A 21,096-nucleotide genomic window follows, 5' to 3' on the forward strand; every position below is an offset into this window, starting at 1 on the left:
GGACGTGTGTGTGTGTGTGTGTGTGTGTGTGTGTGTATAATCATTTTGGACTGAAGAAATATAATGATTCCATATCTGAAATTAATCTTGCTTCAACATTCAAGATTAATGAGCAAGTGAATTTATATGAGTGAAGCCATTTCCTTAAATCAGCTCAACTTGTTTAAATGAGTTTTGATGATTCTTATTATGTTAAAAGTATATAGCTTAAGTATATAGCTTCAGACACACGAGGCTGACTATATCACAAGGAAAAAATACAAAATTATTTTGAAAAAGTTGAGTAAATTGGTAATAACACAGAGAAGACAAATTTAGGTCAGTTGCTAGTGCTATCATTGAGTAACTGTCAGGTTGGTGACACCTCTTTCCGGAAATCTTACAATTAAGTTTTATGGTGAAACTCCTTACAGGTGTCATTGGAGATTAACTTAAGTGTTAAAGATTTAAAGGTTTAGAATAAAGAAGATAACCTGAGGATTATAAAGGAATCATGACTACTAGTGTGAAACTTACTTTCTTTTAACCCCAGTGAACACATTGATGTAGTAAAAATATTTTCATCTCTAAGACAAGGTTTTGGGGTTACATAACTGAAAGTTTTTCAAATGACTGTTCAAAGGCGCTCAAAGGAAAATCAAATGATAAAATTGAGGGTCTTGGGCCACAGAATATGTGCCAGATAAAACCATGTTGGATTTTCTTAATCTAAGGAACTTTCTCTTTCATTTGTGCTGAAGACATTTCTAGGAAGAGCAGGCTAAAGAGGATCATCTCAGCCCTCACATCTTCATTTCACTATAGCACTCGGGGGGTTTTCCAATCAGGGTGTTGTTTTTACCTTGATATTGTTTACTTGTGAGACTGCCTTATTATGTGAGTACATCACAGAAGCCTTTCTAGACTTTAAAGACTTCATAGAAGCCTTTCAAGGTTTTTACTGCTTCACAGAAGACTTTTTTCCCCTAAGTCTCAGGATCTAGTCAGGAATTGCCAACAGCAGATGCCTGTGGAGTGGGATCAGTAGGTAATTTGTAAGAATGTATAGGAATAACATTCCTATTTGTTATTTGTTAGTCTCTAATATATCATATAGCCTCAGACTATTCTTTTATCTATTAATTAAGAATTGTAAAAGGGTGAAGCTTGGAACAATCAAATGAGAGAAGAGTTTAAAATGTTAATTATATGTGATCACTTATTTTGGGGAAGAGTTAGGTTGACATTTGATATAGACCAGAGAATGGTTTATTATCTTTAATGGGACTTGTATAATATTGGAGAGAATATGATTTTTTCTTTAGAAAAACAGGCTTTATTAAGTAGGAAGGGGAAATGGAGGTTCTAAAATACACTCTACTTTGTACTCTAGATTTCTCATGAGAGGTCTCTATAGTATTGAACCTAACCTTCAACCTTATCATCATAACAGTGCATCCAATGTCAAGAAATGGGAGATTGAGCTGCAAACTTTGAGAGAAAGCAATGCAAGACTAACAGCAGCACTTCAAGAATCTGCTGCCAGTGTAGATCAATGGAAAAAGCAGTTTTCTATTTGCAGAGATGAGAATGATCGTCTCAGAAATAAGGTAAGTCAGACTGCTTAGGCTGCCTGGAATTGTGTGCAAGTTTATGTAGTTGAATGAGATGCTTGGCTTGCTGTATGCTGGGCACAGGCTATCTATATAAAAGATATGGGCCAATGAAAAATAGAGAAAGGAAGAAGAAAGAAAATAGAATTACAAGACTATAGGCCTAGGGGGAATTTTTTTCCTTCCATTTGGCTAGAGGAAAAGTTTTTGTCCTCTTCCCCTACTTCCTTCCTCTAGACTGTTTCCCCTTTCTTTTTTTCTTTACCTTACAAGCTATGGAATTGAGGCTTTTAAAAAATTATATGCATATATATATATAATTATTTAATGTTCTCAGTTTAGAAAGAAAAATTAGTTGAATGTGTAATCTATGATCTAAACCCTTATAGATAGATTCAGATTTTAGGGATTTTTATTGATAAACAATATCTGTTTGCTTTATCCTACATTCAGTTGGAAAAGTAGGAATTATAGAAATTAATTGAGGTCTAGACAAACCCAAGTGATGAATAGCTCTGAAATAGTAAAGTACTTAATTCGGACCAACCCTGAATCTTTATTTTCCTCTGCTTTTACATCCCTTTCTCCAAAAGAAGTTTGGACTTCAAGTTCTGACCCAAACTCAGGATTCTGATAGGGAAAACTTAGGCAAAGTCTCAGCAGCCTAATTATACTCCTTAAATGTGTCTTAGTTTGCTTTTTTTCCCCAAACATGTCACACAAATTCTGGTCATAATTGAAGTCTTATTAACTTTTGCACAGCCTGGATAGTTCATCTTCTTGTTGCACAGGGAATGAGGGATACTCCAGCACAATTGGGATCCCATATTTCATTATTTCCCCATAATATCATGAACCTCCTAGAACCCTCTGATGCTTCTGCATCTTCATCTGCTGAAATTAACTTGCGGCAGTCATGAATAAATATTCCTCATGGAAAATGGAGTTCTCGTTTTTCCATTTCCTGTTTTTGGTGCAGTCATCCATTAATTGTTTTTTTGATAACACAGAAAAGACAAATTTAGGCCTATTACTTTCTTCATCTATTAAAAGGGATGGGGGGGGTTAATCTCTGCAAATTTTATCAGGTGCAGATATTTTAGCTATAGGTACAAGTTATATAATATCTGTCAAATTGCATCTAAATGAGTTACAGGCTTATTATCACAGATACATAGATCACAAGCAGATCCATAGTATGTAGCCTACATTTTATTTAGGCTTTTTTTTATTTGTTCATTTGTTTTGGAGTTGAGTCTAACCCTGTGACCCTATTTGGGGTTTTCGTGGCAAAGATACTGCAGTGGTTTGTCATTTTCTTCTCCATTTACCGATGAAGAAACTGAAGCAAACAGGGATGCCCAGGGTCACATAGCTACTAAGTGTCTGAGACCAGATTTGAACCTGGGAAGATGACTCTTCCAGGCCTGGCATTCTATTCACCATGCTACCTCCGTATACTGTTTAGTAATTTTTTTCACCTAATTGCATATTATTTCTGAGAAGAGTTGAACTGATTTACAGTTCTACCAACAGTGCACTATTTGGCATATGAATTTTAATTTATCTCTTGGGATTTAGATATTGACTGTTTAGGACAAACTGACCTGGAGATTGAATTTCATTGGCTCTTATGCATTATGTGGTACTCAGAATTTAATTTAACTTCATACTTAACTTCAAAAAACAAGTGGGCACCTGATCATTAATTTGTTTTTGTGTGGCACATGAGGCAGATGTTTTCATTCTTGCCATTTCTATAATACTAGCAATAGACTCACCATAAGTGAAAACCTCACCCATGTGAAACAATCCATTAATTTTAGGGCTCATCTTTATAATAGATTTGTGGTTTCATTTACATGAATACTCTGTCTAACAAAAGTGGTAACTCCTCAATATCTGTTCTTTATGAGATGCCGTGGGGAAAAAAATTGTCCTAATGAAGAGATCTTTCACACTTAGCCATGCTGCTTCAAAAAGCAGAATCAGTCTAAAAACAGGCCTTTCCAGCTTGATAGGATCAGTCAGTATTTCTATTCTACTGGCATAGCTTTGGGGTTTAATATAATACAATACGATGTTACATCACGTAACGAGACATCATGTTGTATAATGTGATATGAAATGATATTCAATTAACATTTATTAGATTGCAAAGTGCCTTACTTATGTTATTTTATTTATTCCTTACAACAACTCCCTGAGGTAGATATTATTATACTTATTTTACAATTGAATAAACGGAGGCTGAGAAATATTAAGTGCTTTGCCCACGGTCATACAGCTAGAAAGTGTCTGAAGCATGATTCAAACTTATTTGTCCTTGACTCCCAATCCAGATGTCCTAACCACTCAGCTATCTGACTAAATGGAAATGAAAACAGATATAGTCACTCTTATTTCAGTGTTTCCTTATGTAATAGTTCTGGGGAGAAAGGACTGGGCTACATGTCTTCAACTGGTTTAGGAAGGAGAAAGCTTCTTGGAATTTGTCACTTAAATCTTACTGTACTCCCTGCAAGGAAGAGTCAAAGAAGCAGATCCCCTCATCTATAGGAAAATATCTTTATTATGCTCAAAAGTTGAACGCCATTATTGCCCATTTGGAAATTGCTCCCTTTCCTGGAAGTGTAGTTACATGGTACTATAATAGGGCTTGGGATGAAACAAAATGTATTTAGTGCATGAATAAATTGCTATAAAGATCTTTTATTATAAAAACAAATGGATCCAGTGGGCTATTGACCCTTGCCTTTGCCTGAATCTTTGAAGAAAACTATTATTTACTAGCTTGCAATAGGAGCATGAAAATAGAAACACAAATTATCCTTAAACTAAGACATGTTACTAACTAATTATGCTACAGCTGAGCCATAATTACCTAAGATTTCAGGTCAGAGGGGAACAGATAGACTCCATAGGGGGTTTCAGATAGAGGCTACTGAGTTACAGGGGATTGGTATAAATGAGTTAGTTAATTTTTTAAAGTGGAGTTGGAAGGGGAGCAGAAGATGAGGGAAGGTGTGTAAAAATAGAGCCTGGGATCTTTTATGTTGCATCAAGAGTTAATGAGGTCAAACTTAAAAGGTTCAATCAAGAGAGAAATTCAATTTGTGGAAATGTGTATAAAAGAAGAGCACATATTTAACATATTTAACATAATTGGATTAGTTACCATCTAGGAGAGGGGGCAGGGAGAAAAGAGAGAAAAAATTTAGGACACAAAATTTTGTAAGGGTGAATATTGAAAATTATTCATGTATATATTTTAAAAATAAAAAGCTTAAAAAAGAGAGATCTACATTACATCTCAGCATATTAATATTGGTTTTGATGCATGTCTACATATATGTAAGTGCATGTATATATATATATAGAATGTGTGCATATAAGTACATGTATGTGTATATCGGTGTGTGTGTGTATGCATGTGCATGTGCACACGCGCTCATGTACACCTGTACTTAACTCTAGCCTACTTGGGGAAGATGAAGGGGGAGAAAAGGAGAAAAAAAAACAAAGTAAAAAGTGCATAGCAGAGAACAAAAGAATGGAAGCAAAAAAAAGATGGGCAGTCACGAATATAACTTCTATTACATATGCTTACTTGAAATGGAAGTTTATTATTAAATATTTTGAATCCTTCTTGATGTTCTACTGGGCAAAGATAATTTTTTTTAATTTTCCTTTTATGTTTTTCTTTTTCTGTTTTGTTTTTTCTTATTTTGTCTTTAGTTTTAAATAAATTTTTTAAAAAGAAAAAAAGAATTAATGAACATTTTTGCTTTTCTATGTAATGTTCATTGAAGATTGAAGAACTGGAAGAACAATGTAATGAAATAAATAAGGAGAAGGAGAGGAATGCACAGCTGAGCAGGAGATTGGAGGCCTTGGAGTCTGAAATTCAAGACAAGGAGAGGGTAAGAATAAGAAGGACAGTAGAATATTTGCCATGGTTGTATTTGTTTTCTGTCTTACACTATGAAGGGCCCTTCAGGGAGACTTAAAGAGAAGGGACATCCTTTCTTCCCCTTCCTGCTGCCCCAGGTAGTTGCTCTCACTTTCTTAGAGAAGCAATTTTCACTTGAGAATAAGGTGCAGCATTAGTGGTGATATTACTGAAATTTTTATTAAGTTAAAAGATGTCAAATCAAAGCCATCAGTTTCTCAAACAATTTAGTATGCAGTCTTTTTCTATTTTTCTAAAGGCAGGTAGAGTGGAGAATCTGGCTTTTTCTTTAAATTTAACATCTGGAATACTTCCTCTATTCTTATCTCTTAGCATTTTAATGTAGAATTCATCATGACTTTGGAATTCAGTAGGTTTTGGGGGCTCTAGATCCAAAGCATCTTAAAAGAACTTGTAGGCATAGAGCCATCTCTAAGACAAGAGGGAAAGTTTGTTACAATTGTGACTTCACTTAAAGTGAACTAAATTCCAAAAGAAGTTAGCTAACAGTTAGAATGTAAATTTATAGGGGAAAGTTAGAGAAACCAAGTGCTTCATGTCACTGATATGCTACTTTGATGGTTTTGAAGTAGAGTTGAGAAGTTGTTTGGTTCAGACTTTGTGTACAGGGGCAGTATCCATCGTGCCCTGGGCAGAGAGCAAGAAGGGGTGCTGCCTGAAACATCACTGAGTCAAATGGCAGGCACCCACTTTTGTTCTGCAACTGCATTAACTTTAAGCACCAGTATTGTTGCTCATTAGTCTCAGAAACTCCATGATCACTGGCCTACAGATTGTTATCTGACAGCAGCAATCTTTTGGACTCATTATCCTAACTGTACAAAGTAAACTAAGGCAACATATAGTCTAAGGAAAGAAATTCCTAACTATATCATTCCCAAGGTCAGGAAGTCTTGGGGTTATTCCTAAGGCTGCCATGACAGCAATTGGAGCCAAGAGAGGTGACCAGATTGTGTCATCAATTCTTACTCATGAGTCTATTCCTTCCTTGTTGTGTTTTTTTTCGTCACCATTTTTTATAATAGCTTTTTATATTCAAAATACATGTGAAGATGGTTTTCAGCATTCATCCTTGCAAAACTTTTCTGCCTCCCTCTCTACCTCTCCCCTCTCCTAGACAGCAAGTAACTAACATGGGTTAAACATGTACAATTCTTCTAAACAGATTTCCACATTTATCATGCTACACCCACACACACACACACACACACACACACACACACACACACACACACATCGGATCAAAAAGAAGGAAAAAAAAAAAGCAAACAAACAATGACAAAAAAAGGTAAAAATATTATGTTGGGTTCTACATTCAGTCCCCATAAGGTGGCTCTCTCCATCACAATCTATTGGAATTGGCCCAAATCACCTCCTTGTTGAAAAGAGTCAGGTTCATCATAGTTGCGTGTCATCATTTTTTAAAAGTCCCTTTCATTGTTCTTAAACATTGTCCAAAGCTCCTTGTGAGTATTAGCCCACTTAACATCATTCTTACAGTTTCATGCCAAGCATTTTATTCATTCTTGATTCCACGCTCCTCCCCTGTCTTGTGTACAAAACCTTTTGAAAATCTGAGCTCATCAGAAAATAACCTGTGCAGTGATATTGTTTCCATTAAGAAACATAAACACATTGAGATTTATCCACAGGAGAAGTTCAGTAAATATTTATTAGTTGAGGCAGCTAGGTGGTGCAGTGGATAAAGCACCAGCCCTGAAGTCAGGAGGACTTGAGTTCAAATCTGGTCTCAGACACTTAACATTTCCTAGCTATGTGCCCCTGGGCAAGTCACTTAACTTCAATTGCCTCAGCAAATAAATATGTGTATATTACTTGATTTATCAAATTGAATAAAATTAGGATACTGAGATGGATTTATAATAATGCCTACTATAAAATACCATTACATGAGTACCTAAAACAGAGAATGCTTTTTGTTTCTTTAAATAGAAAGGTGTCCACATTAAAAAAAAAAAATCATATGAGCAGGAAAATAAATTGAATAGTGAAGCAATAGATATCGCTTTTCTTGTTTTCTGTTGTTACCCACTGTCAAGATTGCTTCTATAGTAAATGTAGATAACAGCACATTCAGAGACAATATAATGTGGTGAATGGATACCCAGCCTCAGAGCCTGGAAGGCCTGAATTTTCAAGCCCCTCCACTGACATTTACTGGTTCTATGACTCTAAACTATCACTTATTCTCATAGTATTCTAGGTAACTGTTTAGGGGTAAGTTATAGGAAAGGTACCAATGCATATTAGCAGAGAAAGTTTATTCAGGAATTTTTCATATCAATGAAGCCACAAATCCAATCACTGTTCCCTAACCCTATATCTATACATTGGACCAAAGAAACCAGAATTTTGCTATTGGTTATTGTTCAGTCATTTCAGTTGCATCCAACTTTTCATGACCCCATTTGGGATTTTTGTGGCAAAGAAATTGGAGTGGATTGCCATTTCCTTCTGAGGCTCACTTTACAGATGAAGAAACTGAGGGAAATCAGATTAAGTGACTTTCCATGGATAATAACTATCCAGCTAATAACTATCTGAGCTGGATCTTTAGACCTGACACTCTGTGCTCTATGGTACTACCCAATAGTTTAAATATTTTAATGTTTAAATAGCAGATTCTAAGAGAAACTTGAAATACTTGAAAAAGGGTATCCCTTGCATGTCATGGCAGTACCTCCCTGATATCGTATCATTTTCAAAATTAAAGACAAACAATAAATAATAAAAACTCTTTTTTATATGTAGGATAGATGAGCTTTCTTTCAGTGGTCACTTGTTCTCTTTAGAGGTTCTTTTGGCAATTACTTTTAGATCTATGGCCAGTCTTATAACTGTAATGTGATTTAATTTTAAGAATGACTCCTATTCTAGTACCATAAGAATATGTGATTTTGTGAGTGTGAACACTACTTCCAGCAATATGGGTTAATACAGTGGAAAGGAAGCTAAACTTGAGATCATGGGAACTGGATTTAAATCCAAGCTCTACTAACTTCTAGCTGTGTGACCTTGCACAAGTCTTGGGGACCTCTGTGAAATGGAGGAATTAAATTAGATGACCTTTAAAGTCCCTTCCAATAATGGATCTATAATCCTAAGAGTTGCTATTGGTTAAAAAATTGAGGATGCTCAGACCTTGAACATACTTTTCCAGCTCTAAAAAGAACTTGCATGACCATGATCCATTTGCATATACCTTTCCAAAACTCAAAACCTTCTTCTAAAGAGGTGGTAGATTTGGTCATTTAGTGAAGGGCAAGCATATCTCCTTTTTTTCTGAAGGAAAATCTCATTTTCCTTTCAGAGAACCTCATTCTCTGAAATTCTGCTGGAAATTTTAGTTCTTTGGTATAGATTAATCCCTATTAAAAATGCAAATCCACCTGGGGTGCCTGTATTGGCCCCAAAAGCAGATTGCATGCGAGTCTTAGGAGATGGAGAACACAGAAAGCTGAAAGCACTAAGCATTAAAGACAGCTTTCTATATTTTTCTTGGTGTAGTTCCGGCTATCCTAATGGCACTGTGAAAGATAGCCTCTGGGACTCGATAATAACAGTAATTCTGGAACAACCTAAAGTGTCTTCAAAAGCTGTCCCATACATTGTCCCTGCTATCCCAATGGCACTGTGAATGATGGCTTCTGAGACTCAGTAATAACAGTAATTCTGGAACAACCTAAAGTGTCTTCAAAACCTCTCCCACATATTAGGGTAATGATCTGAATATATCCTTGTTCCATTGTCATGTAAGGATAAGTGAGAGTTGTGCTACACTAGTGAGTATATTTTATTGACTTCTGGAATTGCCTGTCCCTTTTATAATTTGGTGGAGGAAGGAAGAAGAAGAGAAAATTTAAGTTAACAGCCCTTTGGTTGAACATCATAGGAATTTGTGAGTGCCTGAGAAGGCACTCTCACAAAGAACAAGCTTTGTTGCAAGGAGATGAATAGAACCAACAAACAAATGGAAAATATTGCAGCTTAGTAATGTGAAAATGGCGATTTATTAACTTGACAAACCAGCATAAATTCACCAGATTTTTGTCAGTGATTATAAGGTCAAATTTCAGACCTCTCCAGAACAACTTTAGAAAAGAAGTTCTCTCTTCTCTTCCATCAACCCCAGAAATTTTTTGAAAGGCCAGAGAGACAAGGAAATCAGTATTACCAAATTCACTGAGTTTCTGGATGTTATTTATTTTGTGTTTCTTTAATGTTAAATGACCTCAAAGAAGGAAATTTTTAGAATTTGCTTTTGGTCTATTCTATAACCTTAGGACTTGCCTGATGTAGTTCTCCTTTTCCTCTACAATTTTTTAAAAATTTCTGTGATAGATTTTATTTTTAGCTCACCTCCATTTCTGTATTTGTTATTCCCCTTTCTGCTACCCAAAGTGTCATCTATTGTAATAAATGAATGAAGGAAGGAAGGAACCAAAAGGGAAAAAGCAGTTTAATAAAACTAACCAAGACATCATCTGAAGCCAATAATATATGTAATTTTTCAAGTACACAGTCCCTTACACCTCTCCTAAGAAAGGAAGATGATTTTTTTTCATATTTTTTTTCAGGTTCAAATTTGCTCATTTTAATTACATACCATTTAATTTCTTCTTTTTTGGATTCGATTCTTTCCATTTAGATTGTTATAATTATATATGTTGTTTTTGTAGATTTACTTTTTTCTTCATCAGTTAATATAAGTCTTCTTTGTGATTCTCTAAATTCTTTATATTCCACATTTCCTATGGTACCATAACACTCTATTATAGTCATACACCATAATTTATTTAGTAGTTCCCCAGCGAATGGGTTTCTACTTTATTTCTGTTGTTTGCTATCACAGAAAGTACTGCTATGAATATTTTGGTGTGAGGAATATTTCTTTCTGTCTTTGACTTCCTTAGAATATATACCTAGCAATAGGATATGTAGATCAAAAAGTATGGGCATTTTAATGACTTCCTTAGTACAATTCCAAGTAGCTTTCCAGAGCAGTTGGGTGAATATAGTGCTTTATTATTTTTTTTTAAATGTATAAATGTATATTGGTATGCTTGTCTTTTCATACCCTCTCCAGCACTGAGTATTTGCCAAATTGCTGGACATGATCTCTCTGTACTTTAAACAACAACAATAATAAAAGACCACATTTATATAGAATTTTTCTCCTGATTCCTGTAAACTAGACATGCCCTTTCCTCTTCTTCTTCTTCTTTTTTTTTTTTTTTAAAGCTTTTTATTTTCAAAGATATGCATAGTTTTTAAACATTCACCTTTGTAAAACCTTTTGTTCCAATTGTTTTCTCCCTCCTTTCACCCCATCCCCTTTCCTGGATGGCAAATAATCTGATATATGTTAAACATGTACAATTCTCCTATACTTATTCCCACAATTATGCTGCATGAGAAAAATCAAATCAAAGGGGGGAAAAAGAAGCTTTCCTCTTCTTGATCCACTCTGAGGAAAAGGTTTGATATCAGTTATTCCTTACTGTGATTTTAAATCTCTAAATTTTCCCTTTCTGAGGAAATTTGCATTTTTCCTTACTGTGATTTTAAATCTCTAAATTTTCCCTTTCTGAGGAAATTTGCATTTTAAACCTTACCTTTAATTGTAAAATGAACTCTACATGCTGGTACAAAAAAAGAATTCTTTACATCATGCTATCAACTTTTCTAGCACTCATGGGAAGTTTTGAAAAGGAAATCAATAGATTATATTTAATTTGATTATGGGATTTAAATTCCCTTCTTTAGAAAAAGCTAACTCTAACAAACAACTAAGTCAAGCTAACATAGTCTTTTACGTCTAGGTTACCTATAGATTTAGTGAATAAATTGAATTAGACTTTATCATTTGGGAGGAGATAATTTCAATTAAGACATATATCTTGGTAGGAATAAAATAATCAAAAGATTATAAGGCTCTTTTTAAAGGTTAAGTTCCCCCTAATGGTAAATGGAGAAAGGTTAGGTTCATTGTTCCAGTGTTAGTGGATAAATCTCCCCTTTTTTTTCTTGAACTTGACATTAAGTTGAGTTTTGGAATCTTGAAGTTGAAAGATGGGGCCGAGAGGGTTAGAGGAAGGGTGACTTCTAACTACAAATCACAAGTACTTTTTTATAGTGAACTTTGTAGTTACAAAAGGCATCATCTATAGAGCAAGAGCTGCTGTCTCACTTTGACAATTAGATGTTGCCAACAGTACAAAGAAAACCTAGGTAAAGTGAATTAATCAGATAGTGTGCCTCGTTCAACTGAATTATGTTTAAAATAGGTTTTACTGTAATGTTTTATTCCTCTCTTCAGTTATAAAAATCAGCCTCTGTAAATCATTCCTTGTCTCTAGCATCTGAGTCAGATGACCTAGTTTGATATGCAAATGCTAGCTTTGAAAATTAAGTCATAGCTGCTCAGTAACTTTGTACCTCAGTTTCTTTCTATTTCAGATAATTAATTTTAACATTTGAGTTTTTGTTTCAGAAAATACTTTCCTTAAAATAAAACAATTAGCATCCATTCCTATTACAAGAGTAAAAGATGAAAAATTGCTAGATCTAACTTTGAAAAATCCCTTCTGATGAGATTACTACCAGGATTCTTGTTATTTCCATTTAAGAATAGAATTAATGTAAAATGGGATTAATTTAATGTTGGCTGGTAGTTAGAAATTGGGGTAGCTTTGTGACATGGTTGATAGTGTCCCAGGCTTGGAGTTAGGAAAACTCATCTTCCTAAATTCAAATCTACCTCAGACACTAGCTGTGTGGCCCTAGGTAAGACATGTAATTCTGTTTGCCTCAATTTCCTCATCTGTAAAATGAGCTGGAAAAGGAAATGGCAAACCACTATCTTTGCCAAGAAAACAGCAAATGGGGTCATGAATAATTCAACACAATTGAAAATGACTGACCAAAAAGTTAGAAAATAATTCTGACTTTATAAAGTTAGAATTTTACTCCTCTTTGTGTTAAAAAGATAGCTTAATTCTAATTGCATTAGTTTGGCAGCCAAACAACTCATGATGATAGCCATTTATTTCTTTTTAAAAATAAGTTGATTTATTTGGAATTATTATTTTAAAGACTATTTAATTTATTAATGTGATATTATAGACAAATTATTATTTAAAATCTTTTTATGTTACATTTTTCAATGTATCTATTTACTTCTTTTACTTCCTTCCTTTCCCATAGAGTTATCCTTAAAAAAAAGAATAAAAGGAAAATGAAACATTTTAATAAAATTAATTAGCACTTCTAAAAACTCCTAGATTATATGTGTTCCACACCCATAGTCCCTTTACCTTATCTAAGAAGCTTCTAAAAAGTTTAATGTAATAGAATACAACCTACTCATATATAATATACAATCTAACCTTATTAATACCCTATATAAAAATACACATCCTACCCTTATTTTCATTATTGGTTTGCTATGTTAACATTTTATAGTTACTCTGATTTTGTCAATAGATGTGAAAAGCAGTCTTTGTCAAAACTAACTTTTCTGGATTATGGTTTTCATGTTTCCTTCTTTTTTTCTCCTCTTCCTTTTTTTTCCAACAGGAGTTGAAAGATCTCCGAAAACAAGGTGAAATAATACCTCAACTCATGTCGGAATGTGATTTTGTCACAGAGAAATTAGAGGTACTGGTCAGAAACACATCTAACAGAGGACTTTGGGGAAGGCTCTTGTTTTATTAGTATCTTCTAGCTTCACTTCATTTAGCTTCCTAGATGCTGAAGGTTAGAATTTTTTGATTCGGAAGAAGTGAAAAGTGATTGCATACCTGGTGCTTTGCCCCCAGAATTTAAATGCAATGGGATTTGTCTTTCCGTGGTTGTTATTGTTGTTGTAATCTTGTTTTAAGAAGGCTTCTCTTTAATTTGAGGGCAGAGTCCAAGACCCATTCCATCAGCTTTGTACAGGTCTAAAATAAATTTCAGCAGTGACATTGAGGGTGACTGTTGCAGATATAGCAGTTTTAATTCAGGTTACACTGGGAACCTCTCTGAGCAACAAACTTCCTTTTGAATTAAATTCCTCTGCTGCTGGTTAATGGTTTCTGGGCATATTCCCCACATAGCTACAATTTGCAAATCCACAGGAAAAAATATTACAAAATTTCTAATTTGATATTGAAAGGGCACAGTTTGAACCCAAGTAAGAAAAATCCCCAAAATATAATCAGTGTGACCAAGCAATCTTTACAGATGACAGAGGATTTTCTCAATACTATTTATTGACCAAATTTACTTCCAGGAGCGAGATATAATCATTTAGTCAACCTACAAGCATTTAGTAAGCAATTACTATGTATTGGGAATTAGAGTAATCACTATGGATTTAAAGACAAAAGCAAAGCAGTTCTGGCCCTTAAGAAACTCCATTCCAGTGGAAGATACAAGGTATACATATATATTCATATACAAAGCAATTATAAAGCAAATGAAGGTAACTTTAAGGAGGAAGGGTGATTAGCAGTGGTAGCAGAAGGAAAGGTAGTTGAGCTGAGCATTGAAGGAAAATAGTGATTCCAAGAAGCAAAGGTAGAGAGGGAATGCAATCCAAGTATGGGGAACAGCCAGAGTTAAGACTTGGCAGGCACTGAGTATCCTGTTTTAGGAACCACAAAAAGACAATTTTGGTTGGACCAGAGAGTGTATGAATGGGAATAATATGTAATATAGCTGTAAAGGTAGAATGGGACCCTATTGTACAAACCATTTCTTATCAATCAGAGTTATTTACATTTCACCTTGGATGTGATAATGGGGCCACTAGAATTTATTGACCCCCCCCCCCCCCCCCAGGGTGGGGATGGGGGAAGATGTGACTTGGTCAAAACTGGATTTAATATATAATATATTTTGTGAACTTTGTGAACAACAATATATAATATAATATATATAATATATAATATAAGAAAAATCACTTTGGCAACTTTGTGGAGGATGGATTTAAGAGGGGAAAAACTCAAAGCCAGGAGACTAATTAGGAAACCATTATAGTAATCCAAGTGAGAGGTGAACATCTGAAGTAGGATGGTGGTTAAGGGAATGGATTACATTCATCCATGCTTTCTTTCCCCAGTTTCCACAGCTACAAATAATTAAAATTGGAATGTTGTTAGACACTTTGTCATTGATGGTGCCCATGATCACTAATCTTCCTGACTCTTCTTTTTTTTCCTTTCATTCCAGGCTTCTGAGAGAGAAAATCAAAATCTCGAAGATAAAGTGAGGTCTTTAAGGACAGACATCGAGGAGAGTAAACACAGACAGCGCCACCTAAAAATGGAACTCAAGAACTTTTTGGAAGTCCTTGATGGGAAGATTGATGACTTGCATGACTTTCGGCGAGGGCTTTCCAAACTGGGAACGGAAAATTAGGGTGCAAATTGTGATGTAGGCTCCAGAAGTTTGATGTTTGTTAACCCCTAAATGTGTGTATTACAAAATAGGAACAGGAAATATCTTGTCTGCGTTTTTTTGTAAATAGAGGCTCAAAGTTTGTTGTGTTTCCAACCAATTGTGCTGCTCACCAACTTCTGTCCGGAATAGAAACTTCACTTGTTTCTCTGGACTTCTGGACAGGTGGAAGATCTTGCCTCAGGAATCAAGAACTAGGTTTATATTAGGTACTATGGAGTTAGTACAGGGAAATCTATATTTCTTAAGGCTATTTGCAATCATAAAAACACAAAAGTATTTTCTAATCCAGCTATCAATAGTCTAAGCAATCTGCAATTTCATTCTTTTTTGGTAAGTGAGATTGGAGTTAGTTGGATTTCATAATCTCACTTATCAGAAATGTAATGGGTGATTTCTGCTCTGACACTTTTGGGATGTTTGACTCTGAGGTCCTTTCCACCTCTATGATTCCTGACAGATATACATTTGCTTTGGGATAAGCCATCTAAAACTCATTGTGTATGAATGTAGTGAATCTTTCATAGTACACATTGTGATGCTTTTAAAAATGAATTAATAGAGACTTTATGAGAAGAAAGGAATCAGATTTTTTTAAGAAATATAGATATCTCCTCTAAATCAAAGCACCATTTGCACATGTCATATCATGTGGTCTGCAGGACTACAAAACAATTTTCCTTTTAATTATTTTTAACTTATAAGTGGACAGCCATGATATATAAGCAATAGATCATGAAGGCTCAGCCTACATTAAGAGTGGTATTGTAATCAAATAAAATTTACAACAAATTTCATCTGGCACATATTTAATTTATATGTTCATTATATAATCTGTATAATTGCTTACCATTCAGTTGGATGGTGTGTGTAATATACACGGTTACATCTAATAATTTAATTATCATTCAGCTGTATGGCATCTCTCAAACACACATGCACATGTACATACCCTCCAGTCTGCAATCCATTTATTAATATTCCTTTTTCCATAGCCAAACTGAACCATTTCTGGGGTTAATCAAGGGAAAATGAGAGAGAAGTAAATAGATTAGGATTTCTGTGGGTCCTAGGCTTTCCAGATGACTACATACACCTCCCTTCTCTCCAGTGAAGGACACCTACAGCACAGATATTCTGGGAGCCACAGGATGCCAGGTACCCTTAGTTATAAGCATGGGAGCTAGGGGTCTTTGCGTGTCTTGACTGAAATCAGGGTAGTAAACAGTACCTAATGTGAGAATTTTTGCCTTTTTATTTAGAGTCAAGGTTCACACCAGAGTGACCTCCTGTTTCAGACTAGAATCAATTGGAGAGGGGGAAAAAGGGAGAAATATAGCAGGAGTTTCTTCTAGCCCATTAGGGCTGCCTCTCAGATCTTTGGGTTACAGATGGAAGTCACTCAGAATTCCTTTTTCCCTTCTATTCTACCCTTGACTGAGTGACCAAATACTATGTCTCCTACTGACATATACATTCTTACCATCCTTCCCCCAGATGGCTTTAGGTTCTTTCATTAGAGGAAGTTTACTTGTCTCCAAAATATCTCTCTCACATAGCCTGAAATTCTACCTACTTAAACATTTATTTGAATTAGCCTATATATATGGAATGAGGGTGGGAATTAAAAATTAGTTATCCCATAACCCTTCTATTTTACTTTATGTGGAGATTCAATGCCCTTCAGCTTAGATGGGAGAGAAAGGGAAGCCCTTCCTAGAGAACATCATTAAAATTGTTCAGATCTCAGAGCCAATAAATAGAGTAGTTGGTTCAGATTTCCAGGAAATTATAAATTACTTTGAAATACCTTATAAATTACTTTGAAATATGCTTTCTGTCCCAACTCAGACACCCTTAAAGGGTACAATGAAGGCAATAAATAACCAGTGTGGAACAAAACAAAGGAAGATGTTGGATGGAACATATTGTGGTCCTACACTAAAGCCATTTAAGGAACATTGATTAAGAATGAGATGTTATGGGAATGAGGCATGAGAATAACTTTTGTAGTAAAAAGCTAGTTTAGTGCAATCTGAGGGAGGACAAAGGCTTCATAAGAGTACTTATTGATTAACCAATTCTTTTTCTTTGAGAAATGCCTCTTTTTTTTTTTTTTTGGCTTTAAGGAAAAAAAATCTCAAAAAAAGGAAAAAAATAGATGAAATTGAATTGTATTGAATAAGTAATTGCTAGTGTCTGATAGACACTAAGTGTGAGAGCCCTGTCCTTGAGTATATTGAGGTGAGTATGATAGGGTAAAGATTATAAAAATAACCGTCTTGGTTTATTCTGATATTGCCTCATGAAATAGTGATGTAACATACACTGGTTTGATGATGTCCTTTTTCTCAGAGTAGGCTTATGGCTCTTATTTCTCACAAGTATGGTTTGAATCAAAACCTACATTTTTTTGGAATAAAAAAAAAAGCTTTGCCTGAAGTGTAGTAAGGACAAAATCCTCCTAGACATATTGGGATCCAAACAATATTAGACTGCCTGCAAGACTTAGAAATAAGATTTTTTTTAAAATTCAGCATGGAAACAATGTTGTCAGCCATGGCTTTTAATCTCTTCTTTATCTGTAAAATATGGTGCCATGCCTAAAAAGAATAAAATTATGTGGAATCACGAGCCTCCTCAGAATTAAAGAAAAGTTACCTTCAGTAGTCAAGTGCACAAAAATAAAGCGGATGAACATGAGATAGTGTGATCTGGCTTCTAAAGGTATGAGGAAACTATAGTGACAATAGAACTTTATGCTTGTGTGGTATTTTAAGTCTACAAAGCTCTTTCACATCTTCAATCTCATTTGATCCTTGCAATAATTTTTTTGTGAAGCAGAAAGAGCATGGATCTTTATTCCCATTTTACAGAGAAGGAAATTGATGTTCAAAAATATGTGACTTCTCTTAATGGCAAAGCCAGGGCCAGAAGAATAATCTTTAAATAATCAGTTCGATTTTCTATGTCAAGGTCTTGCCTTTCTGGAAAAAATCTATCAGGCTCAAAGGTGACTTTTTTTTTTTTCTATAACTTGATTTGGTCTATCAAAGCAGTATTGTTTGAGCACATAACTATTGCTTTGGCTGCTGTCCATAGTAAGGAAGAACAGGTAGCCCTTTCATTCTATTTACACTAATGACAATATATTTGATTTTTAAAACAACTGCATTTGATCATAGGATCACCACAGGAACGCACTGGCTAAGTCCATACCATGAAATACATAGTGTTTATATTTATGTATAGCATCCCTTTGGATGCCTTTGCCTCCTCTCTTCAGCCTGAGCAAAATCTGAAAGGAGAGTTTACCCCTTAAACAGTTGTCATCATCAAATCAGTTTATTTAGAATAAAGTTTAGTTTTAACCTTAGAAACATGAATAGGATTCTTTCTCAAAAATTTCCTAATTCTTCCTCTGTGTGGATTTCAGTCAGTGTCTTATAATTTTTCAAGCCATTCTGGTATTACCTTAAAATGAATTGTCAATTCTTAAAGTAAATGTAATGGTTACGTCATAGCACATCAGTAAATCCTAATGAAAGGCAGTTAAGATCTCCTCTCGTATCAAAGGTGGGCCTTTGGGGAACAATAACCAGGGACCTGCGGAGAAAGACACAGCAACTGTGCTTCCCCAAACCATGCTGAGCCATCCAGTTTCAGAGGCCTCCTTTTTATGCTGCAGCATCTTTGGCTACCAGTCCATAAGTGCATACAGCTGGACCCATAAGTGACAGGTCTGAACCATTTGACAGGCAGACCCCTCCAATAGGAAATTAAGGATTTAACTCATGATTTTTTATTTCTCTTTTGCTAAGGGAGCAACATGGATGCTGTTAGCTTTCAAGTACTTGCCTCTACAACTAGATGTTGCTGGTTGTTTATTTTTAGTTATCTAACTCTTGGCTGAATTTGTTTTTGAAAGTGCAGATGGTTTAAATGGAGAATACTCATCAAGGTGCCTGTGTATTTTTGAGTTACACATGTGATTTCAGAGCCCTTTTTCTTGTGGTTACCAAAAGAAACTTTATTTATACTGTTTGTCTACCTGTGGGTATGTGTATTGTATATATGTCCTTTAAATACCTCTTATGATGGCATCTGTAACATGAGCATCTCAGAAGATGTTTTTGATTTTTCAGTTTAACGACTGGTCAGCAATAATTTTTAGCCATAGGCCAGCTATGAGAATGGCTATTTGAAAAGAATTTTGAGCTAACATTCTGGGGATGAGAGTATTGAATAACTTATGGGAAAGGCAGGGTGGGAGTGGGTTGTTAAGGTGGGACAAGTTATTCTGTATTTATAATAAAGAAGTTTTCATTTCTCCCTCTATTCCTTCCCCCACCTCTCCTAAAGGGACAGTTGACAGAGAGAACAGGATTCAGGTCTTGCCAAGGCAATCCTCTAAGACTATATAAGTTGCCAAGAAGGTAATAGTCTGCATTGGTAGAGAAAATGTCCTAAACCTGTACCAATGAAATTGTCCTGTCCCTAATAGGGTAATACTGCATAATATACTCTACAAGATATTTATGGAAGGAAGAGTTTTATCAGTTGTGTGTGGGCTTCTCCCCTTCTGTTTAGATATAATTCTACAAAATTTAACTTTTTAAACATTCATCAAGAATAATTGACTCCTTGTGACCAATGACAGGGTTTTTAGATTTGTCAGAAGATTTTGCTAATAAAGAAGGTTTTCAAACCTGCTTTTTTGCTATTATAAGTAAAAATTTGTCAAATAATTGAAATGTTGTTGATATTTAATAATGGGGAAACATGGCCACACCTCAATTGTCATTTTGTCCTCTTTTGGTATATTTAATATATGAAGAAACATGCCGAAGTATTCGGTTGGATTGTTGTTAAGAAGTCTTTTATGTTGTCACTGTGTGCCATTAACCAATAGACATTTCTCACATCAAATGCAAGCATTTAACAGTAAATGCAGATGGGGTCAATTGGTTTACTGGTAGCAGTAAAGGCTGTTTTTTTATATACATGGGTGTAATTTAAAAACAAAAATGAACACATTTCCTTTAAGAACTTATATACCTTTGTGGTTTTTATCTGATTTTCTTGTATCATATAGAGTTGTTTTATGTAAAAATATATAGTTTAAGTAAAATGCCTGTGTCTGTGTTTTTTTTTTTTTTCCCCATAAGTAAGGCATAACTCACATCTGCATGGATTTTGGATCTTGGGTCACCTATCCAAGGTCATCTCCAAGGATGAAAGATGCTTTCCTTGAGTTTTCCTACTATAGTTCAGGGAGGGCTGCTTTAACTTTAAAAGCATTGGATTAAAAAACATTGGATGAAGCTTTATCAGACCAGCATATTTTCTCAACCATCAGTTTTTCCAAAGCATAAGGTAAGTCACTTTTGGGGCTGTAGTTTTCCATGTCACCTCCCTTCTGGTACACTTCCTCAGAGGCTGCCCTTGTCACTCCATAAGATAGAGTGTTGTCTTAAAACTTAAAGACTTTGATGATCCTGCACCTCCTTCAGAGACTTGGGAGGTAAGGTTCAACTGCCCTCTTTTTAGCTAGGTCACACAGTGAGTAGAGATGTAGACTTGAAATCAGGAAAACTCATCTTCATGATTTCAAATCCAGCCTCAGACACTAGCTATGTGACCCTGGGAAAGTCACTTAATACTATTGACCTTTGTTCCTCATCTGTAAAATGAGCTGGGGAAGGAAATGGTAAAACTACTCCAGGATTTTTGAAAAGAAAGAAAAAATCCCAAAGTAACAACAAAGCTCTCTCTTCAAAGAATGATTCAAGGGAATATATGAATAGAATCCCCTAGCCCTCTTTCCCACAGCCCAACCAATCAAATTTTTCTCAAATTTCAGATATTATTAAGTTTTATGTGAATATGTTTAACCTATATCAGATTGCTTGCTGTCTTGGGGAGAGGGGAGGAGAAAAAAAAAGAGGGAGAAATATTTGGAATACAAGGTTTTACAAAGGTTAATGTTGAAAATTATCTTTGCATGTATTTGGAAAAATAAAATACTATTTTTAAAAAAGAACTATTGTTTTCAGGGGAGGGAAA

The 21,096-nt window shown here is 35.0% G+C and overlaps 1 protein-coding gene across 4 annotated transcripts in view; it reads left to right on the forward strand.

Annotated features, from left to right (window-relative positions):
- Nucleotides 1-20,161, forward strand: part of HOMER2 (homer scaffold protein 2) — a 153,417-nt gene extending 133,256 nt beyond the window's left edge. For all 4 annotated transcript variants that reach the window (XM_051981195.1, XM_051981196.1, XM_051981198.1 and 1 more), the window contains exons 6-9: nt 1,433-1,589; nt 5,405-5,515; nt 13,165-13,245; nt 14,803-20,161. In XM_051981195.1, coding sequence (XP_051837155.1) covers nt 1,433-1,589; nt 5,405-5,515; nt 13,165-13,245; nt 14,803-14,991 — 538 coding nt within the window. In that variant the 3' untranslated portion in view covers nt 14,992-20,161. The remainder of the gene's footprint in view (nt 1-1,432; nt 1,590-5,404; nt 5,516-13,164; nt 13,246-14,802) is intronic.
- Nucleotides 20,162-21,096: the final 935 nt, after the last annotated feature.

This window comes from Antechinus flavipes, chromosome 2, assembly GCF_016432865.1.
Source record: "Antechinus flavipes isolate AdamAnt ecotype Samford, QLD, Australia chromosome 2, AdamAnt_v2, whole genome shotgun sequence".
NCBI lineage: Eukaryota > Metazoa > Chordata > Mammalia > Dasyuromorphia > Dasyuridae > Antechinus > Antechinus flavipes.